General features: G+C 46.7%; 1 protein-coding gene across 1 annotated transcript in view; it reads right to left on the reverse strand.

Annotated features, from left to right (window-relative positions):
- LOC106613664 (ankyrin repeat domain-containing protein 13C) overlaps window positions 1–24,687 on the reverse strand; it is a 79,665-nt gene that overhangs the window by 6,842 nt on the left and 48,136 nt on the right. The window contains exons 4-9 of the mRNA XM_014216155.2: window positions 12,469–12,554; window positions 11,287–11,332; window positions 9,886–9,952; window positions 7,198–7,342; window positions 6,893–7,024; window positions 6,396–6,557 (exon numbers count right to left, since the gene is read on the reverse strand). Of these exons, the coding sequence (XP_014071630.1) occupies window positions 6,396–6,557; window positions 6,893–7,024; window positions 7,198–7,342; window positions 9,886–9,952; window positions 11,287–11,332; window positions 12,469–12,554 (638 nt within the window). The remainder of the gene's footprint in view (window positions 1–6,395; window positions 6,558–6,892; window positions 7,025–7,197; window positions 7,343–9,885; window positions 9,953–11,286; window positions 11,333–12,468; window positions 12,555–24,687) is intronic.

The following is a 24,687-nucleotide window of genomic DNA, read 5'->3' on the forward strand; positions in this document are numbered from 1 at the left end:
GTCTACCCTACCTGCACTGTCTACCCTACCTGCACTGTCTACCCTACCTGCACTGTCTACCCTACCTGCACTGTCCACCCTACCTGCACTGTCTACCCTACCTGCACTGTCTACCCTACCTGCACTGTCTACCCTACCTGCACTCACCAGGGCTGGTAACCCTACCTGCACTGTCTACCCTACCTGCACTGTCTGCCCTACCTGCACTGTCTACCCTACCTGCACTGTCTACCCTACCTGCACTGTCTACCCTACCTGCACTGTCCACCCTACCTGCACTGTCTGCCCTACCTGCACTGTCTACCCTACCTGCACTGTCTACCCTACCTGCACTGTCCGCCCTACCTGCACTCACCAGGGCTGGTAACCCTACCTGCACTGTCCACCCTACCTGCACTGTCTGCCCTACCTGCACTGTCTACCCTACCTGCACTGTCTACCCTACCTGCACTGTCTGCCCTACCTGCACTCACCAGGGCTGGTAACCCTACCTGCACTGTCTACCCTACCTGCACTGTCTACCCTACCTGCACTGTCTACCCTACCTGCACTGTCTACCCTACCTGCACTCACCAGGGCTGGTAACCCTACCTGCACTGTTTACCCTACCTGCACTCACCAGGGCTGGTTACCCTACCTGCACTGTCTGCCCTACCTGCACTCACCAGGGCTGGTAACCCTACCTGCACTGTCTACCCTACCTGCACTCACCAGGGCTGGTAACCCTACCTGCACTGTCTACCCTACCTGCACTCACCAGGGCTGGTAACCCTACCTGCACTGTCTACCCTACCTGCACTCACCAGGGCTGGTTACCCTACCTGCACTGTCTACCCTACCTGCACTCACCAGGGCTGGTTACCCTACCTGCACTGTCTACCCTACCTGCACTCACCAGGGCTGTCAACCCTACCTGCATTGTGGTACCCTACCTGCACTCACCAGGGCTGTCGACCCTACCTGCACTCACCAGGGCTGTCTACCCTACCTGCTCTCACCAGGGCTGTCTACCCTACCTGCACTCACCAGGGCTGTCCACCCTACCTGCTTTGTCTACCCTACCTGCACTCACCAGGGCTGTCTACCCTACCTGCACTCACCAGGGCTGTCTACCCTACCTGCTCTGTCTACCCTACCTGCACTCACCAGGGCTGTCTACCCTACCTGCTCTGTCTACCCTACCTGCTCTCACCAGGGCTGTCTACCCTACCTGCACTCACCAGGGCTGTCCACCCTACCTGCTCTGTCTACCCTACCTGCACTCACCAGGGCTGTCAACCCTACCTGCACTCACCAGGGCTGTCTACCCTACCTGCATTGTCTACCCTACCTGCACTCACCACGGCTGTCTACCCTACCTGCACTCACCAGGGCTGTCTACCCTACCTGCACTCACCAGGGCTGTTTACCCTACCTGCACTCACCAGGGCTGTCTACCCTACCTGCTCTGTCTACCCTACCTGCACTCACCAGGGCTGTCCTCCCTACCTGCACTCACCAGGGCTGTTACCCTACCTGCACTCACCAGGGCTGTCAACCCTACCTGCTCTTACCAGGGCTGTCTACCCTACCTGCTCTGTCTACCCTACCTGCACTCACCAGGGCTGTCTACCCTACCTGCACTCACCAGGGCTGTCAACCCTACCTGCACTCACCAGGGCTGTCCACCCTACCTGCTCTCACCAGGGCTGTCTACCCTACCTGCTCTCACCAGGGCTGTCCACCCTACCTGCACTCACCAGGGCTGTCCACCCTACCTGCACTCACCAGGGCTGTCGACCCTACCTGCACTCACCAGGGCTGTCACCCTACCTGCACTCACCAGGGCTGTCTACTCTACCTGCTCTCACCAGGGCTGTCAACCCTACCTGCAATCACCAGGGCTGTCTACCCTACCTGCTCTCACCAGGGCTGTCCACCCTACCTGCACTCACCAGGGCTGTCTACCCTACCTGCACTCACCAGGGCTGTCTACCCTACCTGCACTCACCAGGGCTGTCACCCTACCTGCACTCACCAGGGCTGTCTACCCTACCTGTACTCACCAGGGCTGTCCACCCTACCTGCACTCACCAGGGCTGTCTACCCTACCTGCACTCACCAGGGCTGTCTACCCTACCTGCACTCACCAGGGCTGTCGACCCTACCTGCACTCACCAGGGCTGTCTACCCTACATGCTCTCACCAGGGCTGTTTACCCTACCTGCACTCACCAGGGCTGTCTACCCTACCTGCACTCACCAGGGCTGTCTACTCTACCTGCACTCACCAGGGCTGTCCACCCTACCTGCACTCACCAGGGCTGTCACCCTACCTGCACTCACCAGGGCTGTCTACCCTACCTGCACTCACCAGGGCTGTCTACCCTACCTGCACTCACCAGGGCTGTCCACCCTACCTGCACTCACCAGGGCTGTCTACCCTACCTGCACTCACCAGGGCTGTCTACCTGATAAGGGATTTATATGTTTAAATGTAATGATTAAATAAGTCTACCCTGAAACCTAACTATTAGTGATTATTAGTTCATGCAGCATGTATAATGAATAATAAAGTACTAAACGTAAGTCCCATAAGGTTCAGTAGAGACCTGTGAGGAAGAGAAGTGTGTGTGTGTGTGTGTGTGTGTGTGTGTGTGTGTGCCTAAGGAAATACCGAGAACAATTAAGACTGTGTTTGGCTCGACCTGGCTAGAACAATGAGAAACTTATGATAGGACAGGGAGTACTTCTCAAGGCTCCTCTAATCTCGGGGGAATGGAACGGACAGTGCTGGGTAGTGATAAACAGTGGTGACAACTCTGGGGAGGGATACATCCTACGTACTGTCCATGTGTATGTATGTGTGTAGTATATCTACTGTCCATGTGTATGTATGTGTGTAGTATATCTACTGTCCATGTGTATGTATGTGCGTAGGATATCTACTGTCCGTGTGTATGTATGTGCGTAGGATATCTACTGTCCGTGTGTATGTATGTGCGTAGGATATCTACTGTCCGTGTGTATGTATGTGCGTAGGATATCTACTGTCCGTGTGTATGTATGTGCGTAAGGAAGAAGCAAGGGCTGTCTACCCTACCTGCTCTGTCTACCCTACCTGCACTCACCAGGGCTGTCTACCCTACCTGCACTCACCAGGGCTGTCTACCCTACCTGCACTCACCAGGGCCGTCACCCTACCTGCACTCACCAGGGCCGTTACCCTACCTGCACTCACCAGGGCTGTCCACCCTACCTGCTCTCACCAGGGCTGTCTACCCTACCTGCACTCACCAGGGCTGTCTACGCTACCTGCTCTCACCAGGGCTGTCCACCCTACCTGCACTTACCAGGGCTGTCTACCCTACCTGCACTCACCAGGGCCGTCACCCTACCTGCACTCACCAGGGCCGTCACCCTACCTGCACTCACCAGGGCTGTCTACCCTACATGCTCTCACCAGGGCTGTCTACCCTACCTGCTCTCACCAGGGCTGTCTACCCTACCTGCTCTCACCAGGGCTGTCTACCCTACCTGCTCTCACCAGGGCTGTCGACCCTACATGCTATCACCAGGGCTGTCTACCCTACCTGCACTCACCAGGGCTGTCTACCCTACCTGCACTCACCAGGGCTGTCTACCCTACCTGCACTCACCAGGGCTGTCTACCCTACCTGCTCTGTCTACCCTACCTGCACTCACCAGGGCTGATACCCTACCTGCACTCACCAGGGCTGTCTACCCTACCTGCACTCACCAGGGCTGTCAACCCACCAAACGGAAGCAAACATGCCTCAAAGTCTGTTCAAGAACGTTTTGGGGAAATGTGTCGTTCAGTATAAACTGTTCTGCAACGTAGCAAAGGTTCAATCAATCGGGATGTTTTTATGTTCTGGACAGTTGAAATGTGACCAGTACGTTTTTACATTCTCAAACGTTAAATTGAACGGAAAAGGTGCTGTACTGAATGACCTGTTGAAAAACGGGGAGGCGTCGGGTTGTGGGCAGGGGAACGCTGTCAGCATGGCAACTGCCCTTTAAATACGTCACTTGCATTGCTTCAAGCCACACCTCAACCCCACCCACCAAACGGACGTACCTCAAAGTCTGTTCAAGAATGTACAAGAACATTTTGGGGAAACGTGTCATTCAGTACAAACCATTGAACTGAGCGCACCTCTGCACTGCCTAGTGCCTGTCATTAGCAGGATACCCTCGGATTAAAAACCAACAGGCTTGGCTCCATATTACACCTATCTAAACATCCTTTACATTGTTTGCGAGATCAAACATAATATGATTATTTACAATCAGTGTTCATTTTCGAAAGTTGCTTTCATTCCAGCGCATCTAATTTGTAAACATTTTGACTGTATTAAATGGTTACTTTTTAAAAATTCCTTCTCTTTCTTGTGATGGAGGTGTGTTAAATTCCCAACAGAGCTTTAACGTTCTTATAGATTCAACGGAAAGGCAGTATTTTCCATCGAGCCCATTTCAGCCATTACCGGCGTGTTTGACAGGTCATTACACACGTTAACGAAAAACAAACTACAGGCACAAGCAAGAGTAGGAAAGAGTCACAGGAGTAAAATGAGAGCAATCAATCCAGCGAGATTTATTAAGTGGATTTTGCGCGTTGCTAGCGATTGACCCACACAGGCTTACTACCTCACATTGGCCAGGACTCCTGGCTACTCAACAGTAGGCTACTGCCAATACTGAGGACTTGGCCACATCGAGGATACCAACCGACGCACGTCCACAAATACGCACGTATGCACAAAAACACAAGCACACCCACACTAATACTGAACTCTCTCTAACTGACCCCTCACTAGGAATGGCTGTGTTTTCTGAAACGTGAATTGAGAAGCATCCACTATAATGTACCTATGGCCTACTTCAAGAGAAGAAAGACAGAACTGGCACCAGATGACACTGTCAGTATCTCATCATTCAAACGTAGGGTTCCCTTTACTTCAAACCGGACAATGTTATTATCCCTATGTGACACTGAGCGGTGGTGGATCACAGTGTTTTGATGCATTTGCTGTGGCATCATGATGGCCGTTGGCTCGCACGCCTCTCGCTCCCGCCACCGCTGTTGTTGTGACGGGGGCAGAGTACACACAGCCTCCAGCCAGTGATCTCCTGGTATGCCAGTCCGTCTGTCTGCCGGTGCCCCCCCGTCGCTCCGTGGCACCAGGGGTTTTAGCCTTCATCCACACAGTCAATAGTGCAGAGCCCTGCTTTAAACCCCCTGCTCTCCGTGTCCCCAGGCGCCGCGCTGACCCGCTCTGCTATGCCACCGCCGTCGGAGTAAACAGAGGGGGACGTCAGTGCTTGGATGAACTTGGACTGTTGTTTTTCCCTCAACCTACTTCTGCGAAACAGTTTACACTGAGCAGGGAAGCACTTGTACAAACATGGATGGATGGATGCACAACGGACTGTGTAAGCAGTTTTCCCCGTTCAATACTGTGCTGAACTGACCTTGACCTATATGCTCACGTGTTTCAATACCGGTTAAATGCACAGTAAAAATAAACTTTGGACAACAGATGAAAAATGCTTAAAAGCATTTACCGTCGCAGTACAAAGACAACAATACCACAAGAAGTAAATACCATAGGACACATCGACAACACAAAACCCAGTTCATGACAGGACAGGACTAACGAAAACAACAGAGCCACTAAAAAGCATCTATTGAGCATTGTGAGGCAGTGACGTCCCTGTGTGGCAGCTTTATGTACAGTGCATAGACAAGGGCTCCCAAAGCAAACTCTCGAACAATCTAGAGGCCGAAAGAGAGGGAAAGCACTGGAACTTTGTGTAAAGTTCAGCTGTGAGCTTCCATCACTAGAGGGGGGTGCTGTGCCTGGTATATATGCGCAAAGGTGGAGGAAAGGGGTCGGAATGCCACAGACGAGGATCAGAAGGGCGGTTTTCATTCCGACAGACGGTATGTCCATATAAAACTACAAAGAAACCGAAGAGGGGTGAGGAGTCCAATTGAAGTATGTCCAATTAAACCATGCAGACGTGTTCTACATCAAAAGAGCCCGATGCTAAGGGGAAAAATATAACGCTCTCATGTTTTGGTAGGAGTGACTGGAGGTGAGAGGAGATCCCATAGGATGGTGATATAAGAGTGGCAAGCCAGAGGGCCTACTCCGAGGGTCCAGTAGGAGAGGAGAGTTTCCGGACTGGACTCACACTTAGGCTGCAGGTACAAGCAAACAGTATCTTCACTTAACACATAGCAGCCAGCTCACAACCGCAACATCATACCAGTAGGCCCCAGCAGAACGTTCTGGATATGAAAATATGGTTAAGAGTTGGGTGAATGTTTACATTGTGACCATATTCCCGTACTCTGCAGCCAGAGGACCTCACAGCAGAGCTCACCTCGTAGTTCTGCTCAATGAGGTTCCCTCCTTTGCTCAGGCTCTCCATGATGGCCTTGTTCCTCAGGATGTCCTCCTCACTCAGGTGCTCCCGACGCTTCCGTGACTCCAGCACCAGCCCGTTCACTGAGTAGAAATCCGCCAGGAAATTTCCCACACGCTCCTGGAGCCACAAAGGACAAGAAAATAAAACCTCTGAGTCACAAATTTCCCTTCAATACACTTCAAAGGACCGAGACAGACAGCAATACCCCCCCCCACCTGAACTCTGCCCTCAGGTGAACACCTGTGGCTCTCCCAGGAGGCTTATCAAACACGACCACTATGTTTTGGTTACTCTGTTGCCCCTGAACTTTGTGGTGGGGAGATACGGCGCGGTTAATGTGAAAAGGACATGGGCGTCCTGTACGGCATTGAATAACAAGACCATAACTGTAGATCAGCAAAGGTCACATTTAGAGACGGAGAGGTAGTATTTGACAAAGGAGATGTATGAACCGTTTTGTCCTCTCGGAACAGCCAGCCGGTCTGGGCTCTGGAGAAGGTGATGGACTTGGTGGAGAGGGTGGCAGAGTAAACATCGCTGCTCATAAGGATGTCCACCTCTTCCTCTGTCTCCATCTCTGACTCCTGCAACATAGGGAACACAGCCCTCTGACACACACACACACACACACTTCACAGACACAGGGATCATTTTGAAAGGCAGAGTACGAGACGTCGAGCGTCCCTAGCTCGACTTCTGCATGCAGAAATGCACGACGGTATGTTTGCGTGCGTGCGTGCGCGTGCGTGGGTCTCACCTCGTGGTGTATCCGCTGGTACACCTTCTGTTCATTGTCCAGCACCGCAAAGGACTCAGAGGGGATGGCATCACCATTAAAGATGAAACTAAGGTCACCACGCTGGCACTTCATATCTGTGAAGTCTATTAGGGTGGTGTCCAGTCTATGACCAATCAGAAAGAAAGGGAAGGAGGGATAGAATTGAAATTCAAAACCACTTCATGGGCCAACATAATGTCAATAGCACCAGCAACAGCGCATTAAAACAGCACATATTGCGTCTAGTTCATGTCTATACTAATTGCTTCATCACATCTACATAATCCCTCCACACCCCTCAGAAACCAAAAGAGGACTGAAAGAAGCAAGGAGAAATAGAGAAAGAGAGAGACAACAGTGAGGGACACACACACACACACGGAGTATAAGTACACGTTCTTGTTACCAAGCAACATACAGTGTAAAAGTAAAGCTTTTTTCAATAAAACTAAAGAACTCAAACTTGGTCTCTAAAAGCTATGAGACAGCTTTTGTGTTAATAGTTGCCATGGGCGACAACCCATTTCCATGTTTTCCGACAAAAGCTAGTTTCATGGAGTAGTGGAGGAATGAGGTGTCACAACAAAGAAAATAACTGAACTACTTTATGGGCTGCACATAGACACAAAGTGGAGAGTGAGAGGTATGACAGAGCTGGAGAATTTCAACCATTGGAATGTAAATGAAGTTATGCCTCGGTCGGTTTCTTTCCCCGCCTCGGGAATATCAAACAGACATTATGAAAGTCTATTAGACAGCTTTCAACCCTGGTAAATATATGACAACCTACGCCCTCCCTTCACCACTTTCTCACCACCACACGCACAGTTTTATGTGCCTGAGAATGATTTGCCCTGAATCTCCAGTGTTGGATAGATTCAGAGCATGGTAGAGGGGGTTGGGAGGAGGGGGGCAATTTGTGAGGCAGGTAACCTAGCAACACTTTAAAACTCATTCATTTGTCTGTGTGTGTGTGTGTGTGTGTGTGTGTGTGTGTGTGTGTGTGTGTGTGTGTGTGTGTGTGTGTGTGTGTGTGTGTGTGTGTGTGTGTGTGTGTGTGTGTGTGTGTGTGTGTGTGTGTGTGTGTGTGTGTGTGTGTGTGTGTGTGTGTGTGTGTGTGTGAGTGTGTGTGTCATTGCTGTGTGGGATAAAATACAGGCCATTTGAAGAACAAAACAGCCTAAACCTGGCTTCTTCTCACTGAACACTGAAGCTCAGCAGATCAGCATACATTAACCAGCCTGCTAGCACATCAAAGCCAGACAAGCAAATTGTCTTTCGTTCTTGTTATTTAAAAAATGTTCTGTTTGTATTTTACCCCCTTTTACTCCCCAGTTTCGATCTTGTCTCATCACTGCAACTCCCCAACGGATTCAGGAGGCAAAAGTCGAGTCATGCGTCCTCCAAAACATGACCCGTCAAACCACACTTCTTAACACCCGCCCGCTTAACCCGGAAGGCAGCCACACCAATGTGTCGGCGGAAAACAACGTTCAACTGACGACCAAGGTCTGCCTGCAGGTGCCCGGCCCGCCACAAGGAGTCGCTATAGCGCGATGAGCCAAGTAAAGCCCGTCCTGTTAAACCCTCCCCTAACCCAGACAACGCTGGGCCAATTGTGCGCCGCCCTATGTGACTCCCGATCAGGGCCGGTGGTGATACAGCCTGGGACCGAACCCGGGTCTGTAGTGATGCCTCTAGCACTCAGACAAGCAATTCTAACCGCACTGTGTATTCCAACTGTGAATAGTGAATCGTGTTTTGTTACTGGACGGGACTACTCGGCGCTGGTCCAATTATGATGGAGCCGGTAGGTGGGTAAAAGTTAAGGCAAAGGTACGTGCTGGTTCCCTCGATCTAAGTGTAATTATTTGGAGAGGGGCGCAGAGGTAATAGATCTGCAAACAGATGCTGTGTTACTCAGTCACAGCAGTGCGAGAACGGATTTCACACTCTGGTTAACCAAGCTTGTCGTTAGCCGCCGTGCTGGGGCTGGCACTACAGCTTCCCATAAGCTGGGAGAGGGTGTAGTGTTCAAAGCCAGGGTTTTCTAATCAACTGAAAAAGGGCCCTAAAAGCCTGAAAGTGCTTCAAAAAAGGGCTTTGTCAAGGCATATTTACTTTTAATATCGCGGGTTTTACCATATCACGTTGCCCTTTTCAGTATAATACTGAAGGCTGTGGACATCCTTCCGTAGAGGCGCCAGTCTAGTAAATGTTGTTGGTATGTCAACATGGCAACCATCAGTACCTGACTCTTTTTCCATCCAATAAGACTGCATCTATGCTCTGCCAAGACTGAACCAGATGGCTGGGGCAGAAACAGACTGGCACACAACCAAGACTAAAGATTGGTGATGATCAGTGTATCAACTCAGCTGAGGAGGACAAGCAACATTGTGTACCGTGTGTGTGTGGGAGAGTTGTACATAGGCTGGGACAGCTGAGACCAGTACAGACAGACAGATCTGTCCAAGGCATAGCCAAGGGGTCCTTCAGTGATACTGTGTTGATTCTTACGTGTGTGGTGATCTGTTTGACATGCTTATATCTTACAATGATCTCATTGGCATAAGGCATAAGGCCTTATCTACTGGCTTCACGCTAATTATTGCTTGTTACAACTTCCTGAAAACAAGGGATTATTAAAAGGATGACTTGACTTACCTGATGTTGATGCCCTGTTTGTAGATCTTACACACGTCAGAGGGCAGGATTCGGGAGAGCAAAGGCACTGCAACATGGGAAAAAGACACAGGGATATCGATAGGCCTAGGTATTGAAACTCCGCTTAATAATGAAAATCACCAACCGCTTCAGAGCCCATACCAGCAACAGAATATGTAGTTCTGCAGTTGAATATGTAATGCTCTTTTTACAAGTACGGTATGAGGCCAATTCAAACCCTTGGAGGGCACCATCCATGTTCCAATCACCACACTAACATGCTAGAATATATTGCTTAATTCTAATGTACAGTATATGTAGGTATGCTAGTGTGGATATTGGAACAGAGCCTGTGAATGCCATGTGTGCACTCAGTGCACCTCTCCGATAGGAAATGAATTCCGTTTGATCTGCACTAGTACAGACTGGACAATGTGTCTGTTTGAGACTGTTCTACCCCCAGCATATTGTATAGGGCCGGTGGGGCCCTGGCTTCTCTCAATGTGTGTGCAGTGCATAACACTTGGGGTGTATTCTGTGAGGTGAAACGTTCAGAACATTGCAGATAGAAATGGAATGAATAGAGCTGGCACAATTCCCTATTATATCTGCTCTGCACTATACATTTCTATGTGAAAGTTCTGTAAAGTTTCACCCTCCTGAACAGTCCTAATAGAAAGGCATCTCCCAATACAATCTTTGGATTTGAGCCCTTGCCACTCAGGGGCACTACATCCCCTGTCAAATACTACCAGGTAACACACTTTAACACAATCAGCAACCCTTTCTTTACTGTTGTCAACAGTCACATAATCTTTCCAAGCAGGTCAATATTTAACTTGACATGTTGACACACTGTTAGCATGCTCTCTGGAGTCCACTAGACATTTAGCCAAAGAAATGTGGGACATTTGTAACAGCATTTCTTCTCTAATTAATTCAGTGAAACGGTAGGAAGGAAGATCAATGGATCTAAAACATAAGCTTAATTGATGTAAGCGTTCATAGGCCTTAGTAATGCTGGTGGTGCGACGTTGTAATGACGTATAGCCACCACCAGGGGGAGGGTCTGCCTGTGTGGGGAGGCGAGGCCACTCCCTACAGAGGATTACCTCAGTGTTGTAAACAATCTCTCAGTATCACTCTGTCCCCAACCAGCTGGGCAGAGAGCCCTTACAGACACCCACATAACTGGGCTCTAAGAGATGCTAGCACATTAACTCTCTCTCTCTCACACACACACAGTTTAACAACATCAACCATTCTAGCGCTTCTAAATCAACTTTAATTTGGTTAAATGCACTTTGTGTAGTTGAAAATTGCAAAGAAACTGAACCATTGTAGTGAGTTGGCCTGGTCATATACTTATCATATACTTGTATAGATGCAAAGCAAACTCACCCCAACTCTGAAAGTCCCAGTGAAGCTCAAGATAAAAGTCTCCCAGCTGGAGAAAAAAAATAGAATAACAATATGATTAGCAATCAAAATATACCACAGAGAGTAAAAGTGGAGGAACAGTAGAACTGATAAACATTTCTGTATCAAACATATATTTTCTCGAATGAGTTTAGGATCCAATATGTAGTTCAAATGCTCTGAAATTACACAGCTGGCCCACCTAATCTCAGGGTAATACTGACCGGAAATAAAAAACCTCCAGTGACGTAATATGAATGATTGCGCATCTCTGAGGAAATATAATCCCCTGGAGTCAGGAGAAAAACTATCGGTGACATCTACGCCTGCTTCATCACAGGAGTTACAGTATGAAATTCTCGTGTCGAACACACGACAGGCTCCAAGGCCATGCCTAAAGCTGCTCTTTTATCCCTTTCCTCCACCGCTCTCTCCTTCCCTTTATCGCTCCCCTTGGGGAGTCACAGTTAACCTGGCTGTGGCCTACGCCCAGAGCACCAGATGTTTATGCCCACAGAGAACCCTCAATAACATCATGCCAGCCGCAGCACTGCGAGGCTCCCCAAAGCCCAGACGATCAACTGTGTGTGTGTACGTGTGTGTGTGCACATGCGTTCGTGCGCATGCGTGTGTATGCGTGTGGAGTGGAAGCATCTGCCTTCCCCTGTGCCATGCCATCCAGGGAGGTTTGTGAGAATGTCACCGCTCCTGCAGTTTGACACTCCCTCCCGCCCAGGGCCCATGTTGCTGTCTGTTTGCATATTCCTTGAGCGTAGGCCTGGGGGAATGCTTACTGCATGCCGAGGGCTGTGCTAAGGGGCCGCGTTGTTGTGATGACCATAGATAGTGTGTGACTGAGTGACTGAGAGAGGGCCTGGATCTGTACGTGTCTGTGTGCGTGCCGCAGAGTGGCATTTCTGACTGGGAGGACTCTGCTGGCAGATGTGGAGTGAGTACACAGACTGCCCCACAGCGCATTGGATCATGCTTCATTTTGGGAGAGGAGTAAGGTAGGGAGGGGAGAGGGGGAGAGGGTAGAGACGAGACGGGAATACACAATATATCAGCCTTCATATCGGTTTCAGATATGAGGGATCAGGGATGTGAAACTAGAGGAAGGAGGGAGAGAGAGAGAGAGAGAGAGAGAGAGAGAATGTACTGTACCTCTTTGAGGGCGTTCAGTAGCTTTGGCCTCTTGTCCTCCACAGTCTCTCTGGACTGCTGTTTGAGCTTCCTTAGCAGCGCTGTGACTGACAGAGAGAAGAGAGGAGGGAGGGAGGGGTGAGACAACAACATCTACATACAGTAACATCAAGCATCATTACTGGAATCTCTACACTCAGATAAAAAGGTATGGTTAGGGTACAGTATTGTTCTTGGGGGTACAAAAATGGGAAAATGCACATAATGTACCTCCCGAAGTACACATGGTTTATATATACACTAGATGACTGACAGGGGGTGCTGCTTTGAAGCCACCGCAAATCCATCTTGGTATTCCCCCATCATTGTAAAACATATTTTGGAAGCTATAGAAACACATTAAAAATATATATATACACTTATTTTCCTAAAATAATGAAATACATGTAATTTTGTCCTTCAAACATTTAATTGAAATACTGTAGAATTCCGTTCATTCCGATGGAGGAATGCTTCTTGGCCAACCGGTGGCTTCAAAGGCTCTTATTGGCCAATAGATAGCATTAGCAATCCAGGGTTTATAGACATCATTGCATGATACTGTTTGGTACATTTAAGGGTGTGGATAATGTAGTATAATGGTATATGTTTGTACCCAATATTTTAAATATAAATGTACAAACATCACAATCTCATAACCATCATTATCATATTTCCCAGCATGCCCTATTGCAGGTAGATTTTCTAAAATAGTTTGTTTCAATATGTGTGTTTTTGCACATACATTGATTAATTGATCTTATGCTACACAAAGATAAATAACATACATTTTTCTAAACTAATACAATCTGTTAGTAGTTGGATTTATTGCACCCATTACTGAGATGGTTGTTCCCATTTAGATAGTTTAGGTGGTCTCATTTATACATTTTCTTTACCTTGGCAATCATTCTAAGTACAGTTTGCACGTGATTAAAAGTAGGATTTACTGTACATATCACTTTGCAAGCCAGCATAATGTTACTTGCCCGATGTGGCCTGCAAACAACGAGTTTCAGACCACTGTGTTGAGGTAAAAACTAGGCTGTCAAAGTAGTGGCTTATGATATACAGTGGGGTCTGAAATGATAGACACCCTTGATAAAGATGAGCAAAAATTACTGTATAAAATAAATAATTCAAATACTGAGCTATATTGTATAGGGAAATTGTATGGGGAAATTCTATTATTTTATGCTAGTACAATTGCTCAGACAAAGATTTTGTGTTTAAAAAGTAATAAAAAAAATCTCAAATAGGTAGGATTCAAAATGATTGACAAATCTATTTTCAATACTTTTCATTACCTCACCTTGTGAGGATAACGGCACTGAGCCTTTTTCTTGAATGGTTTATGAGTTGGAGAACACATTGGGAGAGATCTTAGACCATTCCTCCATACAGAATCCTTCCAGATCCTTGATGTCCTTCGTCTGCTCTTATGGACTGCCCTCTTCAATTCAAACCACAGGTTTTCAATGGGGTTCAAGTCCAGAGACTGAGATGGCCCTTGCAAAATGTATGATTTTGCAACCAATTAACAATTTCTTTGTGGATTTCGATGTGTGCTTGGGGTTATGGTCTTGCTGGAAAATCCACTTGCGGCCAAGTTTCAGCCTCCTGGCAGAGGCAACCAGGTTTTTTGGCTAAAATGTCCTGTTACTGGGTAAAGTTCATGATGCTGTTGACCTTAACAAAGGGCCTCAGGGCTAGTGTAAACAAAATAGCCCCATAACATCAAAGATCCACCACAGATATTTTACAGAAGGTATGGGTTTCTTTTCGGCAAATGCATCTTGATGAAAGAAAGAAATGAAAGAGTATAATTTCGCTAATAAAATATTCACTTAAGCACTCACTTGGTTTAGGCTACAGGACTGAAAGCCTTTGAATGCAATAACCACTAGCAAACACAGTCATGGGTGGTATTGGTAACTCTACAATTCACTTGAAAGGCACCCTGGGAAACATGCAAACAAGGCTTTACACCCTACAGTGTTAAAACAACATCCAAAAACCTTTTTAGAGGTACATTTCAGCCACTTAAAGAGAACAAACGACTTTGTCATGGTGGCGGTCCCCTAAAAAGGCAATTTCTTTTACCTTTTCCAAAGGTACCCTTTGTACCTGTACTATCTTGTCCCCTAAGGTACACTATTGGCTCTTTTAAGGTACGAACTGCAAGGGTACAATTAACTATAACTAAAGGTACAAAGGACTAAAGGGTACCACTACAGTGAATAGTTTGTACCCCTTTAAGAACAAATCTAAACCTTTATTTCTGAGAGTGTACGTAAAGGTAATCAAGATAAGGTATCCAATCAACTGCATTGCGTATTGCTAAATAGAGGACCACATTTCACCATGCAAATCCCACCTTATACTTTATGTGTGTAAGCTTAGTTGCGATGACTGAATCATTTGGCCGCCGGGTAAGTAAATATCACATCATGCAAAACTTGATCACACAGTACAGTATTCCACAGTATCAAAGCACATACAGGACTGTCGATGAATGTCAATAATGGGAGAGGCTCGCCTAGCGTGGTGAGACTGGTATTTCTAGTTCCTACACTATATTGGCTTCCCGTGGTGAAATGACATAACAGGACCTCGCCCACTACACCGCCGGTAGGATCACATATATTCCAGGAAGTTCAAAGAGGTGAAGAGTCTGGGAGATAAACAATAAAGTTGACCGTTAATGAGATACGTCTGTAAGCGCTTTAATGACCCGAAGGAAGCCAAACAGAATAGAGACTTCTAACCATGACGGCCCAGCTTTCCTGACTGACTGGTTAATACGAGCTCGCTTGTTTTCAGACCGAGCTGAAACAGCCACATTCGACTAATGTTTACCCATGTTTATTGGAGAGAGGTGGGAACAACAGCTAATTGCAGTTAGGGAGGTGTCAGGGGAATAAACGACAATGGGGCGATCCACCTGTAATATGCTTTTAGAAGAAAACACAGCATTTTATTCGATCAAAACAACAAACCTGTAATACAAGGTATGGAATTATGACTGACTGTCACAGATCAATCCTAGTGTTTGATATGGTCACTTCAAATGCAGGGGCTGAAGTAGGCCTAACCTACTGTATCTATTCAATCATACAGGATGTTTTCCTATCACACATACATACACAATACATCCCACAATAATGAGCTAACTGTAGTCCTACACTGGTACCCTTAATCCTGTGTAACCCCAGTCCACCAACCTAAAGAGGCAAACAAAGGGAGCTGGGACCTTGGTGCTGCTAATGAAACTAGGCCACGGAGGCCCAGTCTGGGGCCAAACACCCACACACACAAATACACAAACAAAGGCTGGGCTGGGCTCCACTCCTTACACACGCTGGGCTATGTTTTGGTGTTTTGGGGGCCAGGCGTCTCTCTCCCTCTCAGGCCTGGCTGCCTAATGAGATTCGACAGCCTCCTGATCCTTACCACCCATCGGCGTGGGAGACCAGAGGGGGAGAGGAGGGAGGACTAACTCACCATCTGCCCACGGACCACCCACCGTACACGGGTGGTCCGTCCACCGGACCTCCCCTCGCTCTTAGGCTTAGGCCTATTCCCCCTCATTCACACATCATGGCTATTTTGCTGCAATAACTTTCTGAAAGTGGTCTGAGGAGGTAAATACAGTGCATTCTGAAAGTATTCATACCCCTTGACTTTTTCACATTTTGTTATGTTACAGCTTTACTCTAAAATTGATTAAATTGTTTTTTTCCCTCATCAATCTACACACCATACCCCATAATGACGAAGCAAAAACATGTTTTTAGACATTTTTGCAAATGTATTAAAAAACAAAACTGATATATTACATTGACATAAGTATTCAGACCCTTTACTCAGTACTTTGTTGAAGCACCTTTGGCAGCGATTACAACCTTGAGTCTTCTTGTGTATGACGCTACAAGCTTGGCACACCTGTATTTGGTGAGTTTCTCCCATTCTTCTCTGCAGACTCTGTCAGGTTGGATGGGGAGCGTTGCTGCACAGCTATTTTCAGGTCTCTCCAGAGATGTTCAATTGGGTTAAAGTCCGGGCTCTGGCTGGACATTCAGAGACTTGTCCCGAAGCCACTCCTGCGTTGTCTTGGCTGTGTGCTTAGGGTCGTTGTCCTGTTGGAAGGTGAACCTTCGCCCCAGTCTGAGGTCCTGAGCACTCTGGAGCAGGTTTTCATCCAGGATCTCTCTGTACTTTGCTCCGTTCATCTTTCCCTTGATCTTGACTGGTCTCCCAGTCCCTGCCGCTGAAAAACATCCCCACAGCATGATGCTGCCACCACCATGCTTCACCGTAGGGATGGTGCCAGGTTTCCTCCAGACGTGACACTCAGCATTCAGGCCAAAGAGTTCAGTCTTGATTTCATCAGACCATGTTCCTCAAAATATACATTTGCTAAAATGTCTAAAAACCTGTTTTAGCTTTGTCATTATAGGGTATTGCGTGTAGACTGATGATAAAAAAAAAAGTATTTAATCAATTTTAGAATAAGGCTGTGACATAACAAAATGTGGAACGAGTCAAGGTGTCTGAATACTTTCCGAATGCACTGTAGATGTAATAGAAGCAATAGAATAGCAAAATGTCCTGTCTGAAAGGGGTCTGGAGTGTTAATAATATTAAATAATGTATTATTAATGCTAAAGAATCACCCACATAACCAAGACATGAAACAGGCAAAAGACCTGAGGCAATATTGTTTATCTAACACTCCTCCAACCCCCACTGGTGAAAAATGTACTACGGCTACCAGCCAGCTTCCGAGTAGCAGAGATAGGACAGTAAATATTGACACAGTGTAGGCTGCACCAGGCTTCACTGCGGGCCAAGGGCCTACTCATTATTGGTTACACAACTGCTAAGACGACAGCTAGCTAGGTTACCTCCCAGACCAAGCTAAGCTAGCAGTCAGTCACAGACAGAGCATGGCAAGGCAGGCCAGGGTGCTCCCGTTTTCCAGTTCAGCTGCCACATCAGAGGCTATGGGACAAATCCCTTCCATCTCTACTGGGCTTTGATGGATAAAGTCCCCTGTTAGTCTCATCAAAGCACCCAGCAGGGCACCCAGCAGGGCACTGGACAGTAAAAGCCCCATAGACAATTAGCCACCATAGACCCCCGCCCCGGGGACCAGAGGCTGCTTTTGAACTATTTCATAAGCTACATGGCGATTGATGTGAGCACAATGTGAGTCATTAACTAACGACTTTCATGCAATTATCAGGAGCGAGAACATTATGTTTTTTTAATTATTGTTTTTCTTCACTTATTAGCAGGCCCGGCACCAGGATAAAGTGACTACGGGGGCATTTGAAATCAGCAAGGGGGCACAATTAATTTGAGGATATAGGCTACAAGATAGATAGGGTAATTAACCTATTACAAACAGCCTATGGGAATGCGGCCGTTCACACAGCTGTCTTACCAAAATAATGCAAACTAAATGCTGAAAGTAGTTATGATGAAACATACCGATACATTGCTATACCCAGGGGCATCATTTGAGTTCCTGCATTGGAATTAGATTGAATTCTGCTTATATAACACTATACCACAATAAACATAAAAGTTCCAATGCTGAGACCACTTAGGGATTTTGAAGAGACAGGTTGGCGCAAAATCTGTATCTCGGCTTGGTTGTATCAGCACCATGGAAAGTGTGTAGTACTGTCTACTCTGCTGCCCATAGGCAGGGTGGAGTACTGTCTACTCTACTGCCCATAGGCAGGGTGTAGTACTGTCTACTCTACTGCCCATAGGCAGGGTGTAGTACTGTCTACTCTACTGCCCATAGGCAGGGTGTAGTACTGTCTACTCTACTGCCCATAGGCAGGGTGTAGTACTGTCTACTCTACTGCCCATAGGCAGGGTGTAGTACTGTCTACTCTACTGCCCATAGGCAGGGTGGGGTACTGTCTACTCTACTGCCCATAGGCAGGGTGGAGTACTGTCTACTCTACTGCCCATAGGCAGGGTGTAGTACTGTCTACTCTACTGCCCATAGGCAGGGTGTAGTACTGTCTACTCTACTGCCCATAGGCAGGGTGGGGTACTGTCTACTCTACTGCCCATAGGCAGGGTGTAGTACTGTCTACTCTACTGCCCATAGGCAGGGTGGAGTACTGTCTACTCTACTGCCCATAGGCAGGGTGGAGTACTGTCTACTCTACTGCCCATAGGCAGGGTGGGGTACTGTCTACTCTACTGCCCATAGGCAGGGTGGGGTACTGTCTACTCTACTGCCCATAGGCAGGGTGGAGTACTGTCTACTCTACTGCCCATATGCAGGGTGTAGTACTGTCTACTCTACTGCCCATAGGCAGGGTGTAGTACTGTCTACTCTACTGCCCATAGGCAGGGTGGAGTACTGTCTACTCTACTGCCCATAGGCAGGGTGTAGTACTGTCTACTCTACTGCCCATAGGCAGGGTGGAGTACTGTCTACTCTACTGCCCATAGGCAGGGTGGAGTACTGTCTACTCTACTGCCCATAGGCAGGGTGGAGTACTGTCTACTCTACTGCCCATAGGCAGAGTGTAGTACTGTCTACTCTACTACCCATAGGCAGGGTGTAGTACTGTCTACTCTACTGCCCATAGGCAGAGTGTAGTACTGTCTACTCTACTACCCATAGGCAGGGTGGAGTACTGTCTACTCTACAGCCCATAGGCAGGGTGTGGTACTGTCTACTCTACAGCCCATAGGCAGGGTGTGGTACTGTCTACTCTACAGCCCATAGGCAGGGTGTGGTACTGTCTACTCTACTGCCCATAGGCAGGGTGGAGTACTGTCTACTCTACAGCCCATAGGCAGGGTGGAGTACTGTCTACTCTACTGCCCATAGGCAGGGTGGAGTACTGTCTACTCTACTGCCCATAGGCAGGGTGTAGTACTGTCTACTCTACTGCCCATAGGCAGGGTGGAGTACTGTCTACTCTACTGCCCATAGGCAGGGTGTAGTACTGTCTACTCTACTGCCCATAGGCAGGGTGTAGTACTGTCTACTCTACTGCCCATAGGCAGGGTGGAGTACTGTCTACTCTACTGCCCATAGGCAGAGTGTAGTACTGTCTACTCTACTACCCATAGGCAGGGTGGAGTACTGTCTACTCTACTGCCCATAGGCAGGGTGTAGTACTGTCTACTCTACTGCCCATAGGCAGGGTGGAGTACTGTCTACTCTACTGCCCATAGGCAGGGTGTGGTACTGTCTACTCTACTGCCCATAGGCAGGGTGTGGTACTGTCTACTCTACTACCCATAGGCAGGGTGTAGTACTGTCTACTCTACTGCCCATAGGCAGAGTGTGGTACTGTCTACTCAACTACCCATAGGCAGGGTGGAGTACTGTCTACTCTACAGCCCATAGGCAGGGTGTGGTACTGTCTACTCTACAGCCCATAGGCAGGGTGTGGTACTGTCTACTCTACACCTACCCAACAGTACGGCCCCTCCCTCGCCTTCGAGACGTTCGGTGTCTTTTTGTTGTTGGTGTTGTTGTGAGTCTGACTATTTTTTTTATGTCTGAATACTGAATACTAGCTGTGCCACCAGAGATTCTGGGTTTGAGCCCAGGCTTTGTCGCAGCCGGCCGCGACCGGGAGGCCCATGGGGCGGTGCACAATTGGCCCAGCGTCGTCTGGGTTAGGGAGAGTTTGGCCGTCAGGGATATCCTTGTCTCATCGTGCACTAACAACTCCTGTGGTGGGTCGGGCGCAGTGCACACTGACCAGGTGTACGGTGTTTCCTCTGACACATTGGTGCAGCTGGCTTCTGGGTTGGATGTGCATTGTGTCAAGAAGCAGTGTGGCTTGGTTGGGTTGTGTTTCGGAGGATGCATGGCTCTCTACCTCTGCCTCTCCTGTGTCCGTACAGGAGTTGCAGCGATGAGACAAGACTGTAACTACCAATTGGGGATAAAATAGGGGTGAAAAAAAAGACAATCCTTTCTATGGGACCTGAATAACTATGTTTCTCAGGGTCATGGCTGAACAAGAACATGGATAATATACATCTAGATGTTTTTTCGACACATCGTCAAGACCGTACGACATTGTCGGGTAAGGTTAGGGGGGAGGGGTGTGACTCTTTGTTAACAACAGCTGGTGTGCAATCTATATTAAGGAAGTCTCGCCTGAGTTAGAAGACCTCACGGTAAGCTGTAGACCATATTATTTAACAAGAGAGTTTCATCTATATTCTTCGTGAGGTGGCGCTCCTAGTGGCCGATGATTTTAATGCAGAGAAACTGACATCCGTTTCACTTCATTTCTACCATCATGTGCAACTACTACCTGTGCAACTACTGTAGAGGAGACAAAACTCCGCGATTTTCAAAACCTTAAAAATCCTATTACTTCAATTTCTCAAACATATGACTATTTTACAGCTATTTAAAGACAAGACTCTCGTTAATCTAACCACACTGTCCGATTTCAAAAAGGCTTTACAACGAAAGCAAAACATTAGATTATGTCAGCAGAGTACCAAGCCAGAAATAATCAGACACCCATTTTTCAAGCCAGCATATAATGTCACCAAAACCCAGAAGACAGCTAAATGCAGCACTCACCTTTGATGATCTTCATCAGATGACAACCCTAGGACATTATGTTATACAATACATGCATGTTTTGTTCAATCAAGTTCATATTTATATCAAAAACCAGCTTTTTACATTAGCATGTGACGTTCAGAACTAGCATACCCCCCGCAAACTTCCGGGAATTCGCTAACATTTTACTAAATTACTCACGATAAACGTTCACAAAAAGCATAACAATTATTTTAAGAATTATAGATACAGACCTCCTCTATGCACTCGATATGTCCGATTTTAAAATAGCTTTTTGGTGAAAGCACATTTTGCAATATTCTAAGTACATAGCCCAGGCATCACGGGCTCGCTATTTAGACACCCGGCAAGTTTAGCACTCACCATAATCATATTTACTATTATAAAAGTTTGATTACCTTTTGTTGTCTTCGTCAGAATGCACACCCAGGACTGCTACTTCAATAACAAATGTTGGTTTGGTCCAAAATAATCCATCGTTATATCTGAATAGCGGCATTTTGTTCGTGCGTTCCAGACACTATCCGAAATAGTAAAGAAGTGTCGCGCGCATGGCGCAATTCGTGACAATAAAATTCTAAATATTCCATTACCGTACTTCGAAGCATGTCAACCGCTGTTTAAAATCAATTTTTACGACATTTTTCTCGTAGAAAAGCGATAATATTCCGACAGGGAATCTCCTTTTCGGCAAACAGAGGAAAAAATCCCAAAGGCGGGGGCGGTCGGGTCACGCGCATAAGCCCAGTGTCCCTTGATCGGCCACTTGAGAAAGGCGATAATGTGTTTCAGCTTGGGGCTGGAATGACGACATTCTGTTTTTTCCCGGGCTCTGAGCACCTATGGACGACGTGGGAAGTGTCACGTTAGAGCAGAGATCCTTAGTAAATGATAGAGATGGAAAAGAAGTTCAAGAAATGGTCAGACAGGCCACTTCCTGTAAAGGAATCTCTCAGGTTTTGACCTGCCATTTGAGTTCTGTTATACTCACAGACACCATTCAAACAGTTTTAGAAAATTTAGGGTGTTTTCTATCCATATGTAATAAGTATATGCATATTCTTGTTACTGGGTAGGAGTGGTAACCAGATTAAATCGGGTATGTTTTTTATCCAGCCGTGTCAATACTGCCCCCTAGCCCTAACAGGTTAATCTAACCACACTGTCCGATTTCAAAAAGGCTTTACAACGAAAGCAAAACATTAGATTATGTCAGCAGAGTACCCAGCCAGAAATAATCAGACACCCATTTTTCAAGCTAGCATATAATGTCACATAAACCCAAACCACAGCTAAATGCAGCACTAACCTTTGATGATCTTCATCAGATGACAACCCTAGGACATTATGTTATACAATACATGCATGTTTTGTTCAATCAAGTTCATATTTATATCAAAAACCAGCTTTTTACATTAGCATGTGACTAGCATGTGACTAGCATTCCCACCGAACACTGCCGGTGAATTTACTAAATTACTCACGATAAACGTTCACAAAAAACATAACAATTATTTTAAGAATTATAGATACAGAACTCCTCTATGCACTCGATATGTCCGATTTTAAAATAGCTTTTCGGTGAAAGCACATTTTGCAATATTCTGAGTAGATAGCCCGGCCATCATGGCTAGCTATTTTGACACCCACCAAGTTTGGTACTCACCAAACTCAGATTTACTATAAGAAAAATTGGATTACCTTTGCTGTTCTTCGTCAGAATGCACTCCCAGGACTTCTACTTCAATAACAAATGTTGGTTTGGTTCCAAATAATCCATAGTTATATCCAAATAGCGGCGTTTTGTTGTGCGTTCAAGACACTATCCGAAGGGTAAAGAAGGGTGACACGCCCGGCGCGTTTCGTGACAAAAAAATTCAAAATATTCCATTACCGTACTTCGAAGCATGTCAAACGCTGTTTAAAATCAATTTTTATGCGCTTTTTCTCGTAAAAAAGCGATAATATTCCGACCGGGAAACCCTGTTTTCGTTCAAAGACTGAAAATAAAAACATGGAGTCGTCTCGTGCACGCGCGCACCCGTCTCATTGTTCTCAGATCGACCACTTACCAAATGCACTACTGTTTTTCAGCCATGGCCTGCAAAGTCATCATTCAACGTTCTGGCGCCTTCTGAGGGCCTATGGGAGCGTTAGAAAATGTCACGTTACAGCAGAGATCCCCTGTTTTGGATAGAGATGATCAAGAAGGCCAAGAAATAGTCAGAGAGGGCGCTTCCTGTTTGGAATCTTCTCAGGTTTTGGCCTGCCAAATGAGTTCTGTTATACTCACAGACACCATTCAAACAGTTTTAGAAACTTTGGAGTGTTTTCTATCCAAAGCTAATAATTATATGCATATTCTAGTTTCTGGGCAGGAGTAATAATCAGATTAAATCGGGTATGTTTTTTATCCGGCCGTGAAAATACTGCCCCCTATCCATAACAAGTTAATGCATTTGAGTCAATCAGTTGTGTTGTGACAAAGTAAGGTTAGTATACAGAAGATAGCCCTATTTGGGAAAAGACCAAGTCCATATTATGGCAAGAACAGCTCAAATAAGCAACGAGAAATCACAATCCATCATTACTTTAAGACAGGGAGGTCAGAGAATATGGACATTTTCAAGAACTTTGAAAGTTTCTTCAAGTGCAGTCGCAAAAACCATCAAGCGCTATGATGAAACTGGCTCTCATGAGGACCGCCATAGGAAGATCCAGAGTTACCTCTGCTGGAAAGGATAAGTTCATTCGAGTTACCAGCCTCAGAAATTGCAGCCCAAATAAATGCTTCACAGAGTTCAAGTAACAGACACATCTCAACATCAACTGTTCAGAGGAGACTGCGTGAATCAGGCCTTCATGGTCGAATTGCTGCAAAAAAAAACACTACTAAAGGACAGCAATAAGAAGAAGAGACTTGCTTGGGCCAAGAAACACGAACAATGGACATTAGACCGGTGAAAATCTGTCCTTTGGTCTGATGAGTCCAAATTTGAAATGTTTGGTTCCAACCGCCGTGTCTTTATGAGACGCAGAGTAGGCGAACGGATGATCTCCGCATCTGTGGTTCCCACAGTGAAGCATGGAGGAGGAGGTGTGATGGTGTGGGGGTGCTTTGCTGGCGACAGTGTCTGTGATTTATTTAGAATTCAAGGCACACTTAACCAGTATGACTACCACAGCATTCTGCAGCAATACCCCATCCCATCTGGTTTGCGCTTCGTGGTAATATAATTTTTTTTCAACAGGACAATGACCAAACACACCTCCAGGCTGTGAAAAGGCTATTTGACCAAGAAGGAGAGTGATGGAGTGCTGCCTCAGATGACCTGGCCTCCACAATCATCTGCCCACAACCCAATTGAGATGATTTGGGATGAGTTGGACAGCAGAGTGAAGGAAAAGCAGCCAACAAGTGCTCAGCATATGTGGGAACTCCTTCAAGACTGTTGGTAAAGCATTCCAGGTGAAGCTGGTTGAGAGAATGCCAAGAGTGTGCAACGCTGTCATCAACTCAAAGGGTGGCTACTTTGAAGAATCTCAAATATAAAATCTATTTTGATTTGTTTAACACTTTTTTGGTTACTACATGATTCCAT

This window comes from Salmo salar, chromosome ssa10 (assembly GCF_905237065.1).
Source record: "Salmo salar chromosome ssa10, Ssal_v3.1, whole genome shotgun sequence".
In the NCBI taxonomy this organism is placed as follows: domain Eukaryota; kingdom Metazoa; phylum Chordata; class Actinopteri; order Salmoniformes; family Salmonidae; genus Salmo; species Salmo salar.